Source organism: Patiria miniata, unplaced genomic scaffold (assembly GCF_015706575.1).
Source record: "Patiria miniata isolate m_02_andy unplaced genomic scaffold, ASM1570657v1 HiC_scaffold_5, whole genome shotgun sequence".
NCBI classification, from domain to species: domain Eukaryota; kingdom Metazoa; phylum Echinodermata; class Asteroidea; order Valvatida; family Asterinidae; genus Patiria; species Patiria miniata.
The window spans coordinates 39,510,979-39,528,590 of NW_024037072.1; the positions used below are offsets into that span (position 1 = coordinate 39,510,979).

Consider the following 17,612-nt stretch of genomic DNA (forward strand, 5'->3'; position numbering starts at 1 on the left):
AATGCAAAATTTGCATTAGCATTTGACAGGCTTAAATGTGGTCCTTCCTGTGAGGCGGTTGATGGTGTGCCAGGCTTTTCGGCTGAAGTGTGTGTGAAGTCAATGCATTCAACTGTCTGTAGCCAACGTTCTTGGCGTTTCTTATCCAGGCGCTTCATCAAAATGTTAGCTGTGGCTTCAGATCCCTCTTTGGGTGTAGTTACTGTGTGATCTTCATACAACTTCTGCCATTCTGCGTGCCAGCATGGGATGTAGTTCCTCTGGTATCCATGGGGGGGGGGGTAACTGCTTGGCTTCGTTGGTGAACACTGATGTTACAGTATACCTTGTATGAGGTGTCCGCGTCTGTGCTGTCCGGTGGTGAACTTGTCCCAGTCAGCTTTTTTGAAAGTTCCATCGTCTCACTGGTTTGCTTGAGGTAGGAGCCACAAGTGGTACCGGTGTAATGAGTAATGGTGGGGGTTGGGACTTTTGGAATTTCTCCAGCATGTGACCGGAGCTCCACGGAGTTGGTTTGTGCTGCTAGCAAAACCTAGGTCTGGGTTCGAACCTGAATTCCACTGGGCAGAATGAAAGCTATCGGGCTCCTTTGGGTTGTGTAGGAGAGTCAAGTTGTTGGCAAATGCCAATTCTACAAGACAGGTTCCGTCATTGTTGGATCTGGAGAAACCCCATTCAGTGTGGTGGCAGTTGAAATCGCCGGCGCAGGGATGAGTGACCGCTGGTAGGGATGCTTTGGACAGGCGTGTTTGGGGTGGCTTGTAAACGTTGATGATAGTTACATCCTGAGCCTTCGCAGCAAGCCATTCCAGTTCAGAGTCATCTGCGGACTGTGCCTACAGAGACCACTCTTTATCCTGTCTGACAAAGGTAGCCAGGCCGTGATGTTTGTTCAAGATGTGTGCAGCGAGTGTGAGTTCGGGAATCGTTAGTTTCTCCGCTGTTTCACAGGGTGTTTCTTGCATCAATATAACACAGGCTTTGATGGTTTATGCAAGGTGTTCAATGATGGTGAGTTTAGCGGTGGTGAGACCCTCGACTTTTAACTGCAATATTGCGGCACCCTCGCCTTCGACAACAGCTGCCGTCCACTCTGAAAAGAGCGCCAGCGGGGCTCGGGGCCCCGGTCCTGAGTGTCCGTCCTATGTTTGGTTTATATATTTATATTCCGAGCAAAGGTGTAGCTTATCTATGGTTAGTAAAGACTTGTTTAAAATTTAATTTCGAAAAATATTTTTGCTTTGTTTTATCTCGTTGTTGCTGAATATTCCCAGCTAACACATTGATGTTTTAATGACGGGGTATACATGTTTGTTTAAATGTTGTCATGATAGTTTGCAATAATGTTATGGCGACACGGTCTTAGAAACGTTTTAACACCTTCCTGACACCTGACATTAATGTAAAACGTTTGTCTGATGTTTTTATTGACATTATGCTTCGACATCAAAATAATGTTTGAATGGCAACTAATGTCATAATATTTTGCAAAAAATGTTATGGCGACATGGTCTTAGAAACATTATTACTTTGTTCTTACGACTTTCCTCAAAACGCGCGTTGAACATTGTAAAAACATTACTCGCACATTTTGCAGGAATGCCATGATAACATCACAAAGACCATGTCGCTATAACATTATTAAATAACATAACATAAAGACCTTAAGATTAAGATAGTGTTACGCACATTTTTTCAGGAAAAACACAATAATAACGTCACCAAGACCATGTCTTGGTTGAAGACTTGTTTAAAATTGTATTTCGGAAAATATTTTTGCTTTGTTTCATCACGTGGTTGCTAAATATTAGGCGTATGGGATGTAATTCTTCAACATAGCTCCTAATTTTGATTTTAGATTGCAGAGTTTTGGGTCTTTGTAATTTGAACTAATATAAAACCATTATAGTGGCAGGACCTGGACCAATTTCATAAAGCTGCTTAAGCACAAAATTTGCTTAAGATCAAAAAACTTTGCTCAATATAATTAGGTTACCGGCGAAAACTCCATGCGACGTACATTGCTTGTGACTGTATTTAGCTGTTGTTTACTTGGCGTAACAATCGCATGGAGTTTTGGCCGGTATCCCTATGTTACTAAGCCAGTTTTTTTTGTGCTTAAGCAAATTTTGTGCTTAAGCAGCTATATGAAAATGTGGTGTTTGTAATTGGAACTATAATAACCGCTAGAAGTGGCAGGACCAGAGCGCAGCGTCTGACTAACATGCCGACGCTAGTATGACATTGGACACTTTACACGGTAAATTAATATGGTGCACATGCATATGGAGTCGTACGTAATACAGCTTAGCAATACAGATACTAGAAACAAACATATGGGTTTTTTTGCAGTTGGCAAAGTGTATCCGCATTCGTTCCCATTGACATGGGCTTCCAGTATCTGGGGCACTTGCTAGGAATTGGTTTTGGGTTTGTGTCCAAAGAACACATACAGAAAATAAAAATAAAAAAACACCCCGCTCGAAAATTTGGTGAAAGCTACGGCGACAGATGCTTTTACATGTTAAAGCTATTGAAAATGTTCACCTCCCCAGTGCCACTTTCAATTGGAGCCCAGAACGTCAGAAGCCTTCTAGAGATGTGATTGTCACAAAATGGGTGCTATTTGGAGGGGGAAATAATTTTGTATTTACCAAATTACTGATCAGGGGCGGATCTAGCAATTTTTACAGGGTGGGGGGTTTCATCAGCAAATCAATGCTGAAATGTAGACAGGTTTTTTTGTTATCTCGGCTCCGTAATCAATGGGTTAGGGTGGGGCTCGTACCATACTTTTAATAGGGGCGCTGTTCAAATCCGACGATTATTAACATTATAGCCAAATATCCCCTAAACCCAGCAGGCCCTGTCCATATTTTGTGCACAGGCGTATATTAATATCAGTATAATTTTTGGGGGGTCACAGCAGGGAGGGGGGGGGGGGGGAAGCATTGCTTTTTATGAATTTCTATGGACCCCCCTCCTGGATCCGCGTCTGAATGTATTCCCTCACAATAGCTCCCTATTTTTGTGTCCGCCATACAATGTAATTATATATCCGACGATTAAGATCCAACACGCCGTGTGTTTATAGTCGAAAATCGATAAATTCGCCACCAATTAATGCTTGACAAGGATAATACAGGGCGCCATCTGTTTTTTTTTACAATGAAGGTCGTCACCATTTTGTTGAACCACGAACATAGTGACGTACCTGTACACAATTGTGGACAATGGTTGTCGTTAAGTTCTTTTCTACGAAAGCCCGTTGGTGCCACCATTTTATTTTTTTTCCAGAGCAAATTTTTTCTCCAGAGCAGCTATAATTTTTTTTCAGAGCAGTTATTTTTTTTTTCAGAGCAATCATTTTTTTTCGCCGAGAGAATTTTTTTCCCAGAGCAGTTATTTTGTTTTCGAGAACATTTTTTTTTACCTCAGTAAACACACGTTTCGCGCGCGAACGCCTAGACTGTGCCTGTGCATGCGCATGCAGTCAAAGATGGGAGTCAGCTCACAAAAGTGAAGCAGGAAGTACTAGCTCAAAGGTCACGATGGGGAAGGGCGCCTCGCACGGCAGGTAGGTAAAAAACAAATAGATTTTCCCCATGCACTGAACGTGAAAACCTAGTTTAAGCCGCTTAACTGGTTTTTTGTGTGTGTGTGGAAAATCATGACAATTTGTAACATTTAAAATCAGTTAATTCTGTGATTAATAGGATCACACCTACCTGTTTCATTAGGAAATGCCTTATAGTGCCTATTATAAAAAGTTTTTTTTTTCTGTATTAAGCTTGTGAGCACAGGATATGAGTATCGACAAGATTCAGAATTAAGGTTGGTAATGTAAACAACAATTGACCCCGATTATTTCCATCACATTTATTATTGTTTATGGCTCAACCGTATTTTTAAGTAAACAATCCATTTTAAATAAATTGTTCATTTAAAAATGAAATTAATAAATGAAATTATGAATGAATTTATTTAAAAACCTGTAGCTGGTTTCCATTCAGGGAAGTTGGAGACTTTTTAAGCATTCGCCGCTAGAGTGTTTTTTTATCGCTTGCCTCTTCCCGGAAACCACCCCGCCCCCTGGCCCCCCTTCTAAAATAATATCAACTGCTCTTGAAAAAAAAACTGCACTGGAAAAAACAATTGCTCTGGAAAAAATAACTGCTCAGGAAAAATAGTAACTGCTCTCTTAAAAAACCCAATAAACTGCTCTGAAAAAAAATCACTGTTCTCGGAAAAAAACAACTGCTGCCAAAAAAAGGGGATGGCACTATCGGGCTTTCGTACTTTTCAGCAGGCTGAGTGGAAACCAACGTTCGGTGTTATTATAATTATTTCATGTGACTCAGGAATGTGTTTGCACACGCACCCGTCCCATACATCACACATAGTAGACCGTATTCCGTTCAAATCACGGTGGTCTGCACCGCCGCGATTGTATACGGGACAGGGAAGCCTTTTGTTGCGCGAACAATTCAAACTCATTCAGATGACTGAGGATATAAATTGTTTGAACGAATATACAGTTCCTCGTCCGTTCGCCTTAACATTACTGTGGTCTGCACCGCCCGTTTTCAGCAATGATTAACTCATAGTTTAGACCAAACGGTACATGTGCGACCAGACATTGAAGGAGTACTTTCCTCCAGTGAGGTAAGTCAGTTTGGATGGTGTAGTTGAATGTACTCGTGTCCAAATTATTTGGTAATGTGTGGAACCACATAAATCGCAGTGCGTGGCATGCCCCAGCATAGCTAGGCCAAGTCTGATGCAGCCAGTTCATTTATGTATTGATTAATTTATTTCAAAATCTTTATACAGGACACAAACAATCAGCTCAAAGGCTGTTTTACATTATGGTCCTGTGATAAGAAATGAAAACATTTAACAATAGTGAGAGAAAAATAATATAAAATGGTAAAATAGTAAAATGAACAATTAATATAACAATAATAATGATTAATTATTAAGATGGTAAAAATGTACATTAGGCCAAATAAACAAAAATATTCGGTGTCTGGTCAGACCAAAGTTCCAGAATTGACGCGGGGACGCGGCTTTTTTTTTTTTTTTTTTTTTTCCTTCAAGCTTGGATTGTACAGACAAGGTGGGGTACTATTTTGCTTTTTTGGTGTCCTCATGAACATTGGTGTCCTCCATAATTTGCCTTGGTTCTCTCGATCATTTGCCTTGGTGCAATTTCCCATTCCTCGGTGCTCTTTGGTAAAAAAAAATTGAGGAGGTGCGGCAATAGAGGGCGCTGTTGGAGCTACCGCGGAACATCTTTGAAAAAAAAAGATTGACGCCCATGGTTAAAATCGACGCGCGCGCTGACCAGAGACCGACTTATTTATTTTTTTTGGCCTTAAAGAAATATTTTTCTTCAACCCCCTCCCCGCCCATTACGTTTATAAAACCGTTCGTGATTCATTCTTGACCCAAACAGGTAAGTTGTTCTGTAAAATAGCACTGGTAAAAATTAATGGCAAAATAAGCAATTATGAACATGAAAAAAAAAAGACTTTTAACATGAAATTTCGTATTTACGTATATCAAACCATCAATAGAAGATCCATTCTGGACCTTAGCAGGTTAGCCGTTCCATATAACCGCACCAAAATTGCTGAAAACTGTCAAAGTTAGGTTTAGGGAAAACAACATAAAGTTTTGTGCACGTTGCAATTTGCAGAATTCTCGACTTATTTGTTTAATCCAAATTGATGACAGATGTAGAATTTGCCCGGGCATTTGATTGTTGCGATATCTCCTCATCATCTTCCGGAGTACATCATCTTTCGATAAATTCAAACTTAGTACTTGTCATTTTTAAAACAGCGTGTTTCCGTCATTTGGTAAAAGCGCAGTATATGGAATAGCCTACACTTAAGCTGTATTCATTTGTTACAAACGTCAGTGAGCAATTGTTGTAAATCGAGAACGCGTTTTCTAAACCTAAAATGTTGTTTTTTTCATCTCCCTCTTCGTCTTTGGCTGGCCCAAGGATTATATTTTAGAAGTCCTCAATGTCCACACAAAATTGAAACACTCGAACCGTTCGCCTCAACAAGTTTTAGGAATTGATGTTCCTAAATCATGAATATACATGTATATTGAGCTGAAGCCAAACGTTTCCTGAAACCCAAGCCGGAGACGGAAGAACCAAGAAAACCGATACCGAGAGCGACAATTAAACCATTTCTTATTTCAAATATGTACAAATTCTGTTCAGAACAAAATTAGAAATATTCTTTTCTTTAGCTACCCTTTGAAGACTGGTCACTATGACATTGTCATGACAGGATAAGTAACCAGAAAACAGCTCAGCCACACACAACGTTATGGATTCTGGCTGGTCCGACGGTTACAGTTAAAAGTTCATACTCCACTCATTATATCAGTGGTATTTATTATAACGTTTTCTCTTGTGATAGCTTTACAAAAAAAATGAAACTTTTTAACTGATCTGAAGATATGTCATTTTACAGGTTGTTCGCTGCGGGGCAAAAAAAATAAGTACGTTCGCTGTACATGCAGGTATACCAGCAATAATTTACACCTACTCAATTTGTCGTTTGATAGAAAAGTATACACAGTATATCGCAGACAATATTGTTATATCCCTGCATGACCGATGATCTGTAAATTCAGAATGAAAGGAGCAATGCCAATGCTGGCAACTGGAACGAGAGAACACAACAAAAAAGTAGCCGATCACAACGATTGAATATTTGAACTCATAGGGCCTACTTTATATTGCCTAACAGGCAGTGGCACTGTTGTAGGGTCTGCTGATTTTGGAGTCTTGTTTGTTGTGCCATATTCTGTTGTAGTTTGTTGATAAGAGGAAAACAGCAGAATGGCCGAATCAACAGACGGCCAAACATTAAGACTGATCGAGAGGTCGCAACATGTCAGCACGGGAAATACGTCAGGAGATGAAAAGGATACCAAAGACAGCGAATCTTCTAATGTAAGTTATTGGTCAAGTTAAAGGGCCCATTTAATATAATTTTTGGATTGTGCTTTGATGCGTGGTTGGTTTTAATTCTAATGCCCGTTCCCACATTCGTGGCCAAAACTGTGACTCATTAAAGGCGTAAAAGACAGTGTTATATACAATTACATATAGCTTCTGCTTACAAATATGCCAGAATCTTGCAATTTTTTTATGCTTCAAACTGTTGTTTTAGTACATGGCAGTAAGTCAACAGGCGACCTCTCTGCATGAATGCAGTTAATGAGAAAACAGAAAAGTGTGGCCATGCATGCAGCAACAGCATACCCAGTTGATAGTGTTTCATACACTAGAAAAAAAATATGGATATTTGGACACAATATGTGAAACAGTAAGACATTCAACTAACCCGGGTGAATCACACGAGTGTGATCTTCTATTATTGTTTAGATAAACCCTACAGCGGAGAATTTACAGTACAGCTAGACCATACACTTGTTGGGGGTTTGAGTGCATTAACACGTAGCATATGAACATATAAAACTACAGAACACAGGTGTTAGCATTATTATTATTATTTTTTTTTTATTGTGCTTTTTTTTTAAAACCAACCAGGACCACTCAACCGTTATTTCCTAATTTATACACCGTTATCAAGTTCTGTAATAATATTTGACACCACAGGCAGATGGCATCAATATGTGGCAGACAGCTGTTTCCATATCGGGTATTTGTGCCGGTCTAGGTTTTCTAGCCGTCGACGTTCTTGTCGTTAGCACCGGTGAGTGACGTCGTGAATCATATTTGAACTTTGGCATTACACAACGGATATTTTATTCATTTATTTATTTAAATAGGCTAAATTTGTTGTTCTATTTCTGGTTACGTGTACTCTTGTCAGTTTTTTTCCATATTGTTACGTCTATTTGTACATACATGTATATGTTTTTATGGTTTTAATGTGAAGTTTTTAAATGTGTATATGACTATACGTGTGCAGAACGAGGAGACAAGTTTCATGTTTTTACATGATGAGAATAAATAAATTGAATTGAATTGAATTGAAACCATAGTAAAATTAAGCCTAATAATTGTGCACTGCATTGCAGCCACAAATCCAAATCAATGCAGCAGTGCTTTCTACATCATCTGTGGGAATCACATCATAATTTTGTATGCTCATGAAAAGATATTTTATTATTTGCATTCGAGCGGGTCAATGCATTTGAATAGCCACAAAAACAACATGGTCTCTTCCAGTGGCCTCCTGCAGCTTTCTTTTTCTTACCGTTAAGTGGGCACCTTTGCACGAAGCTCATAAGACATTCTGGCATAGACTCATGGGGAAAATTGTTTTAAATTGCCCAAAATCAATTGAATTGGAATATGCACACAAACGATTATGGTCTCTCCCATTGGTCTCCCCAACTCTTATTTTCTTATCGTTGAGGAGGTACCTAAGCACGAAGCCCATAAACCATAATTTATAAACAAAAATTGGTTTGAAATGAATGTTTTAAAATCTTTCCTGAAAGGTTGGGTTGGTTTCTTGCTCTTCGGCCTTTTGTATGCCGCCTTGCTGTACACGTCGATCATATTGGGTCGCTGCTGGAATATGGTACGGGCGAAGTGGGGCAGTGAGCGGCATCCGTACGGCGCTATTGGCCAGGAGGCCTTCGGTGACTGGGCACGGTAGGATTTTTGATTCTTCTCTCAGAAACTGGCAGGGGAGAAAATGAGTTGGACTTTAGGAGTCAATGAGAGCTTTATGTTTCATGCTCTGAAACGTTAACCCTGAAATAGGTCCTAGGCTTGAATGTTGATACTATTCTTAAACTGCCTTGAAGGAGGCATGTATAGGATCATTGACTTTTCATGCATTTTCTTGATGTCAAAATCCAAAGAAGAAGGTTAAAAACCTAACCTGTTGCAATTTCAGCTCAATATAGATAAAACACTTTTCGAGACATTAGTACCATGGGCGTCCCCAAGATTTGTTTTCTAGAGGGCGGGGGGGGGGGCAAAACACGTTTTCCCCTACAATCCCTGTATTTCCCAACATATTCTCGATTTATCATTTTCCTCTGTTTTCCCCTCTTTTTTCTCTTTTTTTTGTGGGTGTCTTTTCCGGGGGGAGCAAGCGCTCCCTTGGCCCCCCCCCCCCCTTACGACGCCCATGTGAAGAACCGTGCACAATCTTTGGATCACGAAACACTATTTCTTCTATGGACTCTTTATTTCCAAAAATCAGTCAATTGACTGATCGTTGGAAATGAACTATATTTCTTGATTTCTTCTTAATGACAAAGATGAATACAGCTGTGTTAGTCTGCAAGTTACATATAGATAGTGAAGGTAGCATTTTAAAGACTAACTAAAACAACATTATGGCACAAGCTATCGTAGCTATACAGCTACTTGTCATTATGCAAAATAACAGCAAGCCAGACGGAAGAATTTCACGTGGTGTTTAGTACCAGTTCCACGCTCTGCGCCCCTTTTTAGACAATATAAAACACTGAATATTTTTGAACTGTACAAATACCATCTAGGAATCCTAATGTTTGAATTCGAAGGCAAACTACTACCTACAAATATCAGGTCCATGTTTGTGAGGAATCTAGATGTCCATTTACATAACACAAGATCAGCCAAAAAAATTCACATTGGCAAGGCTAGGACCGCATCATTCATGAAAACAGTTGGACACCAAGGCCCTCTTCTTTAGAATCAGCTTACCCCTATACCCTTCTTTCGGACTGTGCATAAATTCAAAAGATATCTAAAAAAAAACCTACTTATTTCCGGTATTATATAAGACGTGCACCCATAATTCGCATTTGTATAAGTCACACTCCATCATAATCAAATGTTATATTGTAAATTGGTACATGTATATTTTAATTTCCTTCAGTTTTTCTACTATTATGCCAAGTAAATAATTAATTAATTAATTTATTGACCACTGTTTTAAATTATAGCTATAATTGTTGTTTATTTCATAAGTTATTCACAAACGGGACCAGGCTCTGTATAAGCTTAGGCTTTTTTCCTGGTTCCCCCATCTGTCACCATTTATGTTTAATTGATCAAAGTGTTTTACATGTATTATCATTCTATTAATTTTAGTTATTGTTGTAGTAAATAATCTGTTGCATTTGCATTATATTAATTTGTGACAAATGGAAATAAAACAATACAATACAATATTTAATCCAAGTAATTTTTTGACAATAAATCGGTAGGTCACTTATGGGATAAATGCAAATGATCCTATATGCCTTCAAACATGCTAATCAAAAGGGAAGGGTCCCTTATTTAAAATCGACACCGATTGTCTCCCATTGCATCATAATCTTCGTAATTTAAAATGTTATTTATTATTATGTTTTTATCCCCCAGAGGTGTTGTCAATGTTTTAGTAGCTGTCGCTTGCTTCACCAACGCCATTGTTTTTCTCATGGGCTTCACTGAAATGACCCTAACGATAGGCGGGCCCGCACTGGAAGGTACTCTGTGCTACTGGCCTCCTGTGTTTGGGGTAATCATCTGTCCCTTTCTGTGGCTAGCTACTCCAAAGAATTTCTGGTTGGTATTTTCAGCAATATTTATTCGTTAGAAAATTCGTGTGTCCGAGCTCTGCTGAAACGTTTCATTTGATCTGGATTTCCCAGAGTCCCAGAGAATTATTCTGAAACTGACAAGCTGGATCGGAAATATCTCGGAAGCTCGGGCCAACGAATTCGTTCGTGTTCATGCATGAGTCGCATGACTGTGCCATGTAATTTCTGAAAGGAGCAGTGTTTTCAGTTTAAAAAAAAATCAATTTTTGACGCTGGTGACCCAATAATGAACTTTGACCCCAGTTTGGTCATGTGACATGTTAGAGCTGGGGTACTGATACTTTTGACAAAGTTCGGTTGAAATCGGTCAAATATATAATGAAGTGCAATAAACAATTGTCAGCGTTTTTTTACTAACTATCTCTAACGAACTAACAGAGAGACATGATGATTCGTTGAGCCGCTATATCCCGCAGCTAAAATCCTTTATTGTGAATAAAAAAGCACTTACCACACTTTGAACTCTTCTTGGTCTTTCAAAATTATTGCCTTTATTATGTGTTTCGATAGAGGAGTGATTTCCATTAGGTTATAAAACTGCATAAAAAAACACCCCTGTTGCAAATTCGCAATTTATTTCATCTGCTTGTAAAGTTGATCTTTTTATGTATTGTACAATTGAAAAACATGCCGAAAATAGCACTGCCGAAAATAGAACTTCAATGAGAATAAAAATGTACGGCCTTAGGTTGTTGCCATGTAAACATGTAGGCCCGAGCAAGCTTCATGCCCGCCTCCCTTATTTTTTAAAATTTATATATTTGCCATATATTTTGTAAATGTACTGTCAATGTTATTTTTTTGATTTTTAAATTTTTGTCCAACAAAAAATGTTAGCTGTATAAAAAGGGTTACAGCAGGCTTTGAAGCCACATTGCCCGTGCACTTCCGATAAACCAAACTGTAGTGTTTTATACCAGAAAAAAAATGTTGTTTTTAATTGTTTCTCCGTCCGACAGGTTGGTATTAGCAGGCAGCTTTTTCACCGTCGTCCTGTCTGTGATTTTCGTCATCATATCAATATTTGTGGCTGGCGATTCCATGTCCAAGGGGACTAGCAACACCACGGTCACCACCCATGGAGAGCTTCACGGAGAGAGCGATTTTCTGCACCTCGCTGAAGTAGCCGGGACGGTTTTCTGGCTGATGGGACAGCACAGTGTTATTCCGACTTTGCAACAAGACATGCAACAGCCACAGGGCTTCACTAAAGCCATCATCATTGCTGACCTACGTGAGTGCAAGCGCAATAATAGAACCAGTGTCTTCGTCTGTCCGTCCTATAGATTTCCGGTTGTTTGTCGATGTTTCCCTTGTTATTATTGGCGAATCCAGAGTGCGGAAGGGCTTTGTTTTAACTGCGATATTCAGCTTTCTTCAAAGGGCGAGTGAAACATAATTTGTTTTCATGCAATTCTTGAAAATGCACCTTTGTGTCCCATTATACCTTACTTTCAATTTTCATTTAATGATTAAAGAAGTGCACTTCTTAGTAAAATTAATCATAAAGTTATGTCAATTAGTTTTCATACACTTAAGGGTATTATAAAGTAGCACAAAATAGTTCCTAAGAAATATTCCCATCTTAGGCCATTTCATCCTTTTATTTTGAATAATTTTGTTATTGTGCCTGGAGAGCGCGCGCTTGATTCACTTCTTCAATTCTGGCTCCGACAATTAATGTTTGTGCCTACTACATCTGCGCTAATTTTTGTGGGCAAAATAATCATCACAAATAACTGTTATGCAGATATGCATCCAGTCATCATTATTTCTTCCAGTGTGATCTGATCCGAACAAAATGCTTCCTATTATAATATAGGCCTATAATTGCATATAATTGTAACCTATAAATATTCACTTTTGTTACACTAAACTGCCCCGATAGTTTGTTTTTATGGCTTTGCCATCTGGTATTATATTTGCATTATTGTACATGTACACTGGTATAATAATAGCATGACTTGTGTATCACTGGTATAATTATATCATTGTACTATATACATTGGTTAAAACACTCAACCGCAATGGGTGTTTTTAAAGGGTTTGGCGTCTGGTAGAGCATTTGCATTATAATTGTGCACTGGTATAATATTTCACCAATTCAAAGCATAATGAGCTTCCAAAAATGGATTCCCAAACTCGTACAACACTCTCAATCCGTTCCGTTGCGTTCCTTGCAAGCAGGATATTTTAAAATGAAGTCATATCTTCAACGTATGATCAGTGTACGAAGATATGGATCAACCTGTATTTTTTGGGTCCAAAGTGTGATCTTTGTCTGTCCCTGTTACCTAGGTGCTTTGTATTTTGCCACTGAAGTATCACTACGAATGGCTTCAAACATTTATTGTTTATTTGCTGGGTAGGTGGTTTGCTATATTCACAATCACTCTTGGAGGACGATTGCACTAAGGAGTGCACCAGAATTATAAAATCATAGATGTCAGATGTAACATGGACAGGAAACAAATTAACAAAAATTCAAATACCCTGTATTTGAAAGTTCCCCATACTGTGCATGCGCTTACATCATTAGGGTGCCAAGGGCGGATCCAGAACACAATTTTAGGGGGGGGGCCAAAAAAATTGGTCCCCCAAAAAAAGTGGGTCAAAAAAATTACGGCGTGGGGTTCGGGGCCCGCTTAAGGGCCCCGAAATTTTTTTTGGATTCTAGATGCTCTGTGGTGCGATCTGAGGCAATTTCTGACCACTTTAAACCAATGTTTTTTTGAGGAAAAGATGGTGGTGTACTCATTGCCTGCCTTTATTGCGATGTTACATAAAAAAAAAAAAAATGGTTTCGTTTTTTTTTGGGGGGGGGGGCATGGCCCCCTTTGCCCCCCCCCCCCTGGATCCGCCCTTGTAGGGTGCAAGCCACAGTTTGAAAAAAAATAAAGGAATTTAACCATACTCCATCCATCTCACTGGCACATCACTCAAATGAAAGGTTGTCCTCTTTAATTCATACCACATTTGAGGATTGCGATGCGTGCAGTTTCGAATATTTCATACATTTTCCATTTGTTCAGCCAAATGCCCGCTTGCATACATCCCGTATCTTGTCTGTGCTCATTGGTATACGGTAAGCGCAGAATTCATGTGCTCACGCTTGAAGAACAGGCGCACAAATCCTAAGTCAGCAGTTTCAGTTTCTTGGTCCGAGACCCTACTGTTTTGTTTAGCCGTATCTTTTCCGTGCTCAGCAAATGCTTGTACTTAGAAAGCTCTGTTAAATTCCCCTTATTCTTGTGTATCATTGCAGTGACGTTATTCCTCGCCCTGCCCATGATGACCCTACTGTTTTGTTTAGCCGTATCTTTTCCGTGCTCAGCAAATGCTTGTACTTAGAAAGCTCTGTTAAATTCCCCTTATTCTTGTGTATCATTGCAGTGACGTTATTCCTCGCCCTGCCCATGATGCTGGTCTTGCTCATCATTTTCGGCGACACGCTGACCAACGTGACGGGTACCGCCATCGTCTTCGACTTGCTACCGGAGGACGCCCTCAAGAAAGTCGCTGCTCTGCTCATCTTGGTCCATCTGGCTGGTGGCGTCTTGCTGGTGAACAACCCGCTGTTCCAGTATTTGGAAGAGGTTCTAAATATACCAACAGGTAAGCACATTGGCAAATTTCTTTTCAGATTTCGTGTCCGGTTCCCGTAGTATAAAGTTCATGAATATAGCCTGTAATAAATTTCAATCTCCCAATCCCAAACTGCCATTGTAAACGAATGATTTGAGCAACTAAAAATTTCCACACCAACTACATATAGGCCTAGATGTAATTGTAATCGTGAGATACTGTCTGTATCTTTGAGTGTAGTATATAGTGATAGAACATACATGGGCTAGCCTGGAAAGTATGAGGACAGATAACGGGAAAAATGTGGCATGAAACTTTTCAAACATTTTCAAGAAAAGCTTTAGGCCTATATTTCATATTATTATAATAATAATAATAATAATATATTAACAAGCAAAGGTTGCATTTCTCAAGGAAAAAAGCTAAGGACTTTTCCTGTGATTATTAGCTCGCTTCCGAATTTCTTGGCTACCACAAGCAATAGCGCAAGCGTCTGAATCTACAATCGAGAGAGACGTGTGTTAGTGCCGCCCGGAGCCAATAGTAGTTCCGACTCGGGAAGCTCAGTTCGGCTTGCAGTTCGAAACTGTAATTGCACAGCCACAAAGCGGTCCAAGAATCGCTTTTAATTGAATCTCCCCTTCCCTTTATCCCTCAGATTTTAGCTGGAAGCGAGTGGTTCTTCGCTCCTCGGTGCTCCTCGGGCAGATCTTCGTCCAAGAGACACTGCCTCACTTCACGCTCTTGTCTTCCATCTCTGGCGGATTCCTTACGCCCATCCTTGCCTTGATAGTGCCTTGCCTCTGCTACCTACGCTTGCGGAGAATATACCAAGAAGTACCCTCGTATGTATCTCATTCTGTCTTTTCATAATGTTTTCATTTAACTCTTCGTTGCATGAAGGCAATTCGATAATCGAGATCTGCATCATAGTAATGTTCTCAAAATTGTGTATGTCTATATGAAAAGCATTTCCTTCACATCCCCATGGGCATCGCCAGGAATTTTGATGGGGGTGGGGGTGGGGGGGGGGGGGGGGTGGGCAAAGCACATTTCCCCCAAAAATCCCTGTACCTTCTCTAGCATATTCTCAATTTATCATTCTTCGAGAGCGGGCGGGGACATTTTGTCCACCCCAGCCCCAATGACACCCCTGCGGGTGCCCATTTTGTTAAATGTGTATTAAATTCGAAGCAATATGACTTCACACCTCTTTTTTTGTTTTTCTTTCGAGTTTCCTCCCCCTTTTTGGGTTGCTTTGCCGCCCCCCCCCCCCGCGTCGCCCATGCACATATCTTGTTACACTAGCACGATTATTCAGTGTTAATACAATATGTTACGTGTGAACGTAGCATATTTTGAACGGGCCTTGGATGAGAGCCTCAAAATTGACAATATGAGAGCCTCAAAATTGACATGCCACTCCAAATAGTCATAAATCATTAAACACTTTTATTATATAATTTCAACCGTTGCAGAAAACTCTACACCCTCGAAACAGTCGTCTGCGTCATCATCATTGGAGCAACTCCTTGCCTAATAGGCGCCATTTTGTTCGGCACTGGGACAGCCATCGTCCGTGGTAAGACGGCGTTCACGGTGCCGTGTTACGTCAACGCGACCCAAGCTAGACTCTGAGTAGAATTTTACCCTTTTTCGCGAGACCGTCCTTTTAAACTTTTTAACCATTTTTAGTTATTTTGGTTTTGAAATAAAAAAACAAACTTTGTAATCTTTGTATGACATTGCTGACTGATAAAGTTTGATATTTTGGGTAACTGGGACTTCGTCAGCAGAACACATTGGAGCTTTACTTGTTTAGAAAGTATAGTCTGTTTTTTTTAACTCAAAAAAGCATTTAGCAGATTACATTCATTAATGTACTGTTTTGTGTTTGTACACAAAAAGGACTCCATTTTGTTAAAAAAAAACGGCTTTGCAATTAATTCAGCAGAATCAAGCGTTTGTTAAGTGAATGCTTTTCAGTAAGAGCAAAAAAGAAAACCCAAATGGCAGGACCATTTACTTAATAAAGTTATGCATTTAGCGTTATAAACCCAACCCAAAAATAAAGGTTCTGTCCACGGATCAAAAAAAGGCGTGTGTTCTTTTCAGCAAAACGAAAACAATTCACATTTTCGTTTTTCTGAAACAACATCCTTTTTTGTAATCCGTGGACAGAACTTTAAAACGGTAGTTGTGTTTAAAATTCCGAAACTGAAAAAGTACGTAAGTGATTTGAATGATTCTCGTACTAAAAAAAGCTTTGTATATAATTGGGCTTATATATCCTAGATTTTGATAGCGCTACATGGAGAACTTCGTTAAAACAATTGGTCCTGCCATTTGGGTTTCCTTTTTGACTCACCCTGTAGAAAACAATAATGAGTCAAGCATAATGCTTTTACTAAAAAAAAATGCAATTGTCGTTTGTGTAGACTAATAACTGGCATTTGCTAGTTTTTATGAATATTTCTCACTCTCATATTATTATGTTCTATTTTGTGTTTAATTTTACATAACATGGAGAAGGAAGTTGTGCAAGATAAATATTATTTATTCCAGAATTAAATCTCATATATAAGTCATTTTATGTATACATATAGCTTTTTTCTATGTAACGTTTTGCTCATTTTCATATTCTGAGCAAAGATGTTGCTTATCTGTAGTCAGTAGGCTAAAGACTTAATTGAATTTCGAAAAGATTTTTAGTTGTTTTATCACGTGGTTGCCAAATATTATGGGATGAAATCTTCAACATAGGTCCTAATTTTGATTTAACATGGCAGAGTGTTCTTTGGTGTTTGTAATTAGAACTTTAATAACCGTTAGTAGTGGCAGGACCAGAGCACAGCGGCTGACTAACGTTGCCGACGCTAGTATGACATTGATCACTTTAAACGGTGAATTAAAAGGTGCAAGTGGATTCTTACGTAATGCAACTTAGCCACACAGATATAGAAATAATCAAATTTATTTTTTTTATAACTGAAACTTTGGAAATGTTATGAGGATTTAAACCCCTTCCAAAAGCTATTTTAGACAAGAAAACAGTAAAAATATATTGTTTTATAGTCACCGACTATTTAGTTCTGAGTTTCGGCCTTCAATCATTGTAGTTTGGAACCACCGAGGTTCGAGAACGTTGAGTCAATCACAAGAGATGGGTGATGAAGTGTTTTCTTTTTTTTTCAGCGGATGTATTATTTTTGTGAATATTATTTGTTGTTATTTTAATTAGAAGTCAAGAAGAGGCCTACCCACACAGGCGCAGATCCAGAGGGGGATTTGGGTGTCGGAAACCCCCAGCTGTGACACATTGTTTTCATAGAAGTATCTAAAAATTAATGTGGAACCCCCCCCCCCCCCCCCACTGTGACACTCCCCCCCCCAAAAAAAAAAAAATAAATAACTAGGCCCTACTGGTAACAATTAAT

At 39.2% G+C, this 17,612-nt stretch overlaps 1 protein-coding gene across 2 annotated transcripts; it reads left to right on the forward strand.

Moving 5' to 3' along the window:
- The first annotated feature begins 4,392 nt into the window (after positions 1-4,392).
- LOC119742019 (amino acid transporter AVT1I-like) lies at positions 4,393-17,472 on the forward strand. Of its 2 annotated transcripts, XM_038218025.1 has the most exons (9): positions 4,393-4,665; positions 6,843-6,982; positions 7,652-7,748; positions 8,503-8,659; positions 10,370-10,555; positions 11,550-11,824; positions 13,984-14,205; positions 14,834-15,020; positions 15,654-17,472. In XM_038218025.1, exons 2-9 carry the CDS (start codon positions 6,869-6,871, stop codon positions 15,811-15,813), a joined length of 1,398 nt encoding a protein of 465 aa, XP_038073953.1. In that variant the 5' UTR covers positions 4,393-4,665; positions 6,843-6,868; the 3' UTR covers positions 15,814-17,472. The 2 variants fall into 2 exon arrangements, with proteins under 2 accessions (XP_038073953.1, XP_038073955.1); XM_038218027.1 differs by lacking the exon at positions 4,393-4,665 and having other exon boundaries at positions 6,589-6,982.
- Positions 17,473-17,612: the final 140 nt, after the last annotated feature.

What these genes read in the sequence shown, in the direction of transcription:
- LOC119742019 (XM_038218025.1), top strand. Translation starts at nt 6,869, where the DNA reads ATGGCCGAATCAACAGACGGCCAAACATTAAGACTGATCGAGAGGTCG. An exon ending in GCTACTCCAAAGAATTTCTG is followed by an intron (nt 10,556 to 11,549) that starts GTTGGTATTTTC and finishes TCCGTCCGACAG; the next exon opens with GTTGGTATTAGCAGGCAGCT. An exon ending in GGTTCTAAATATACCAACAG is followed by an intron (nt 14,206 to 14,833) that starts GTAAGCACATTG and finishes TTTATCCCTCAG; the next exon opens with ATTTTAGCTGGAAGCGAGTG.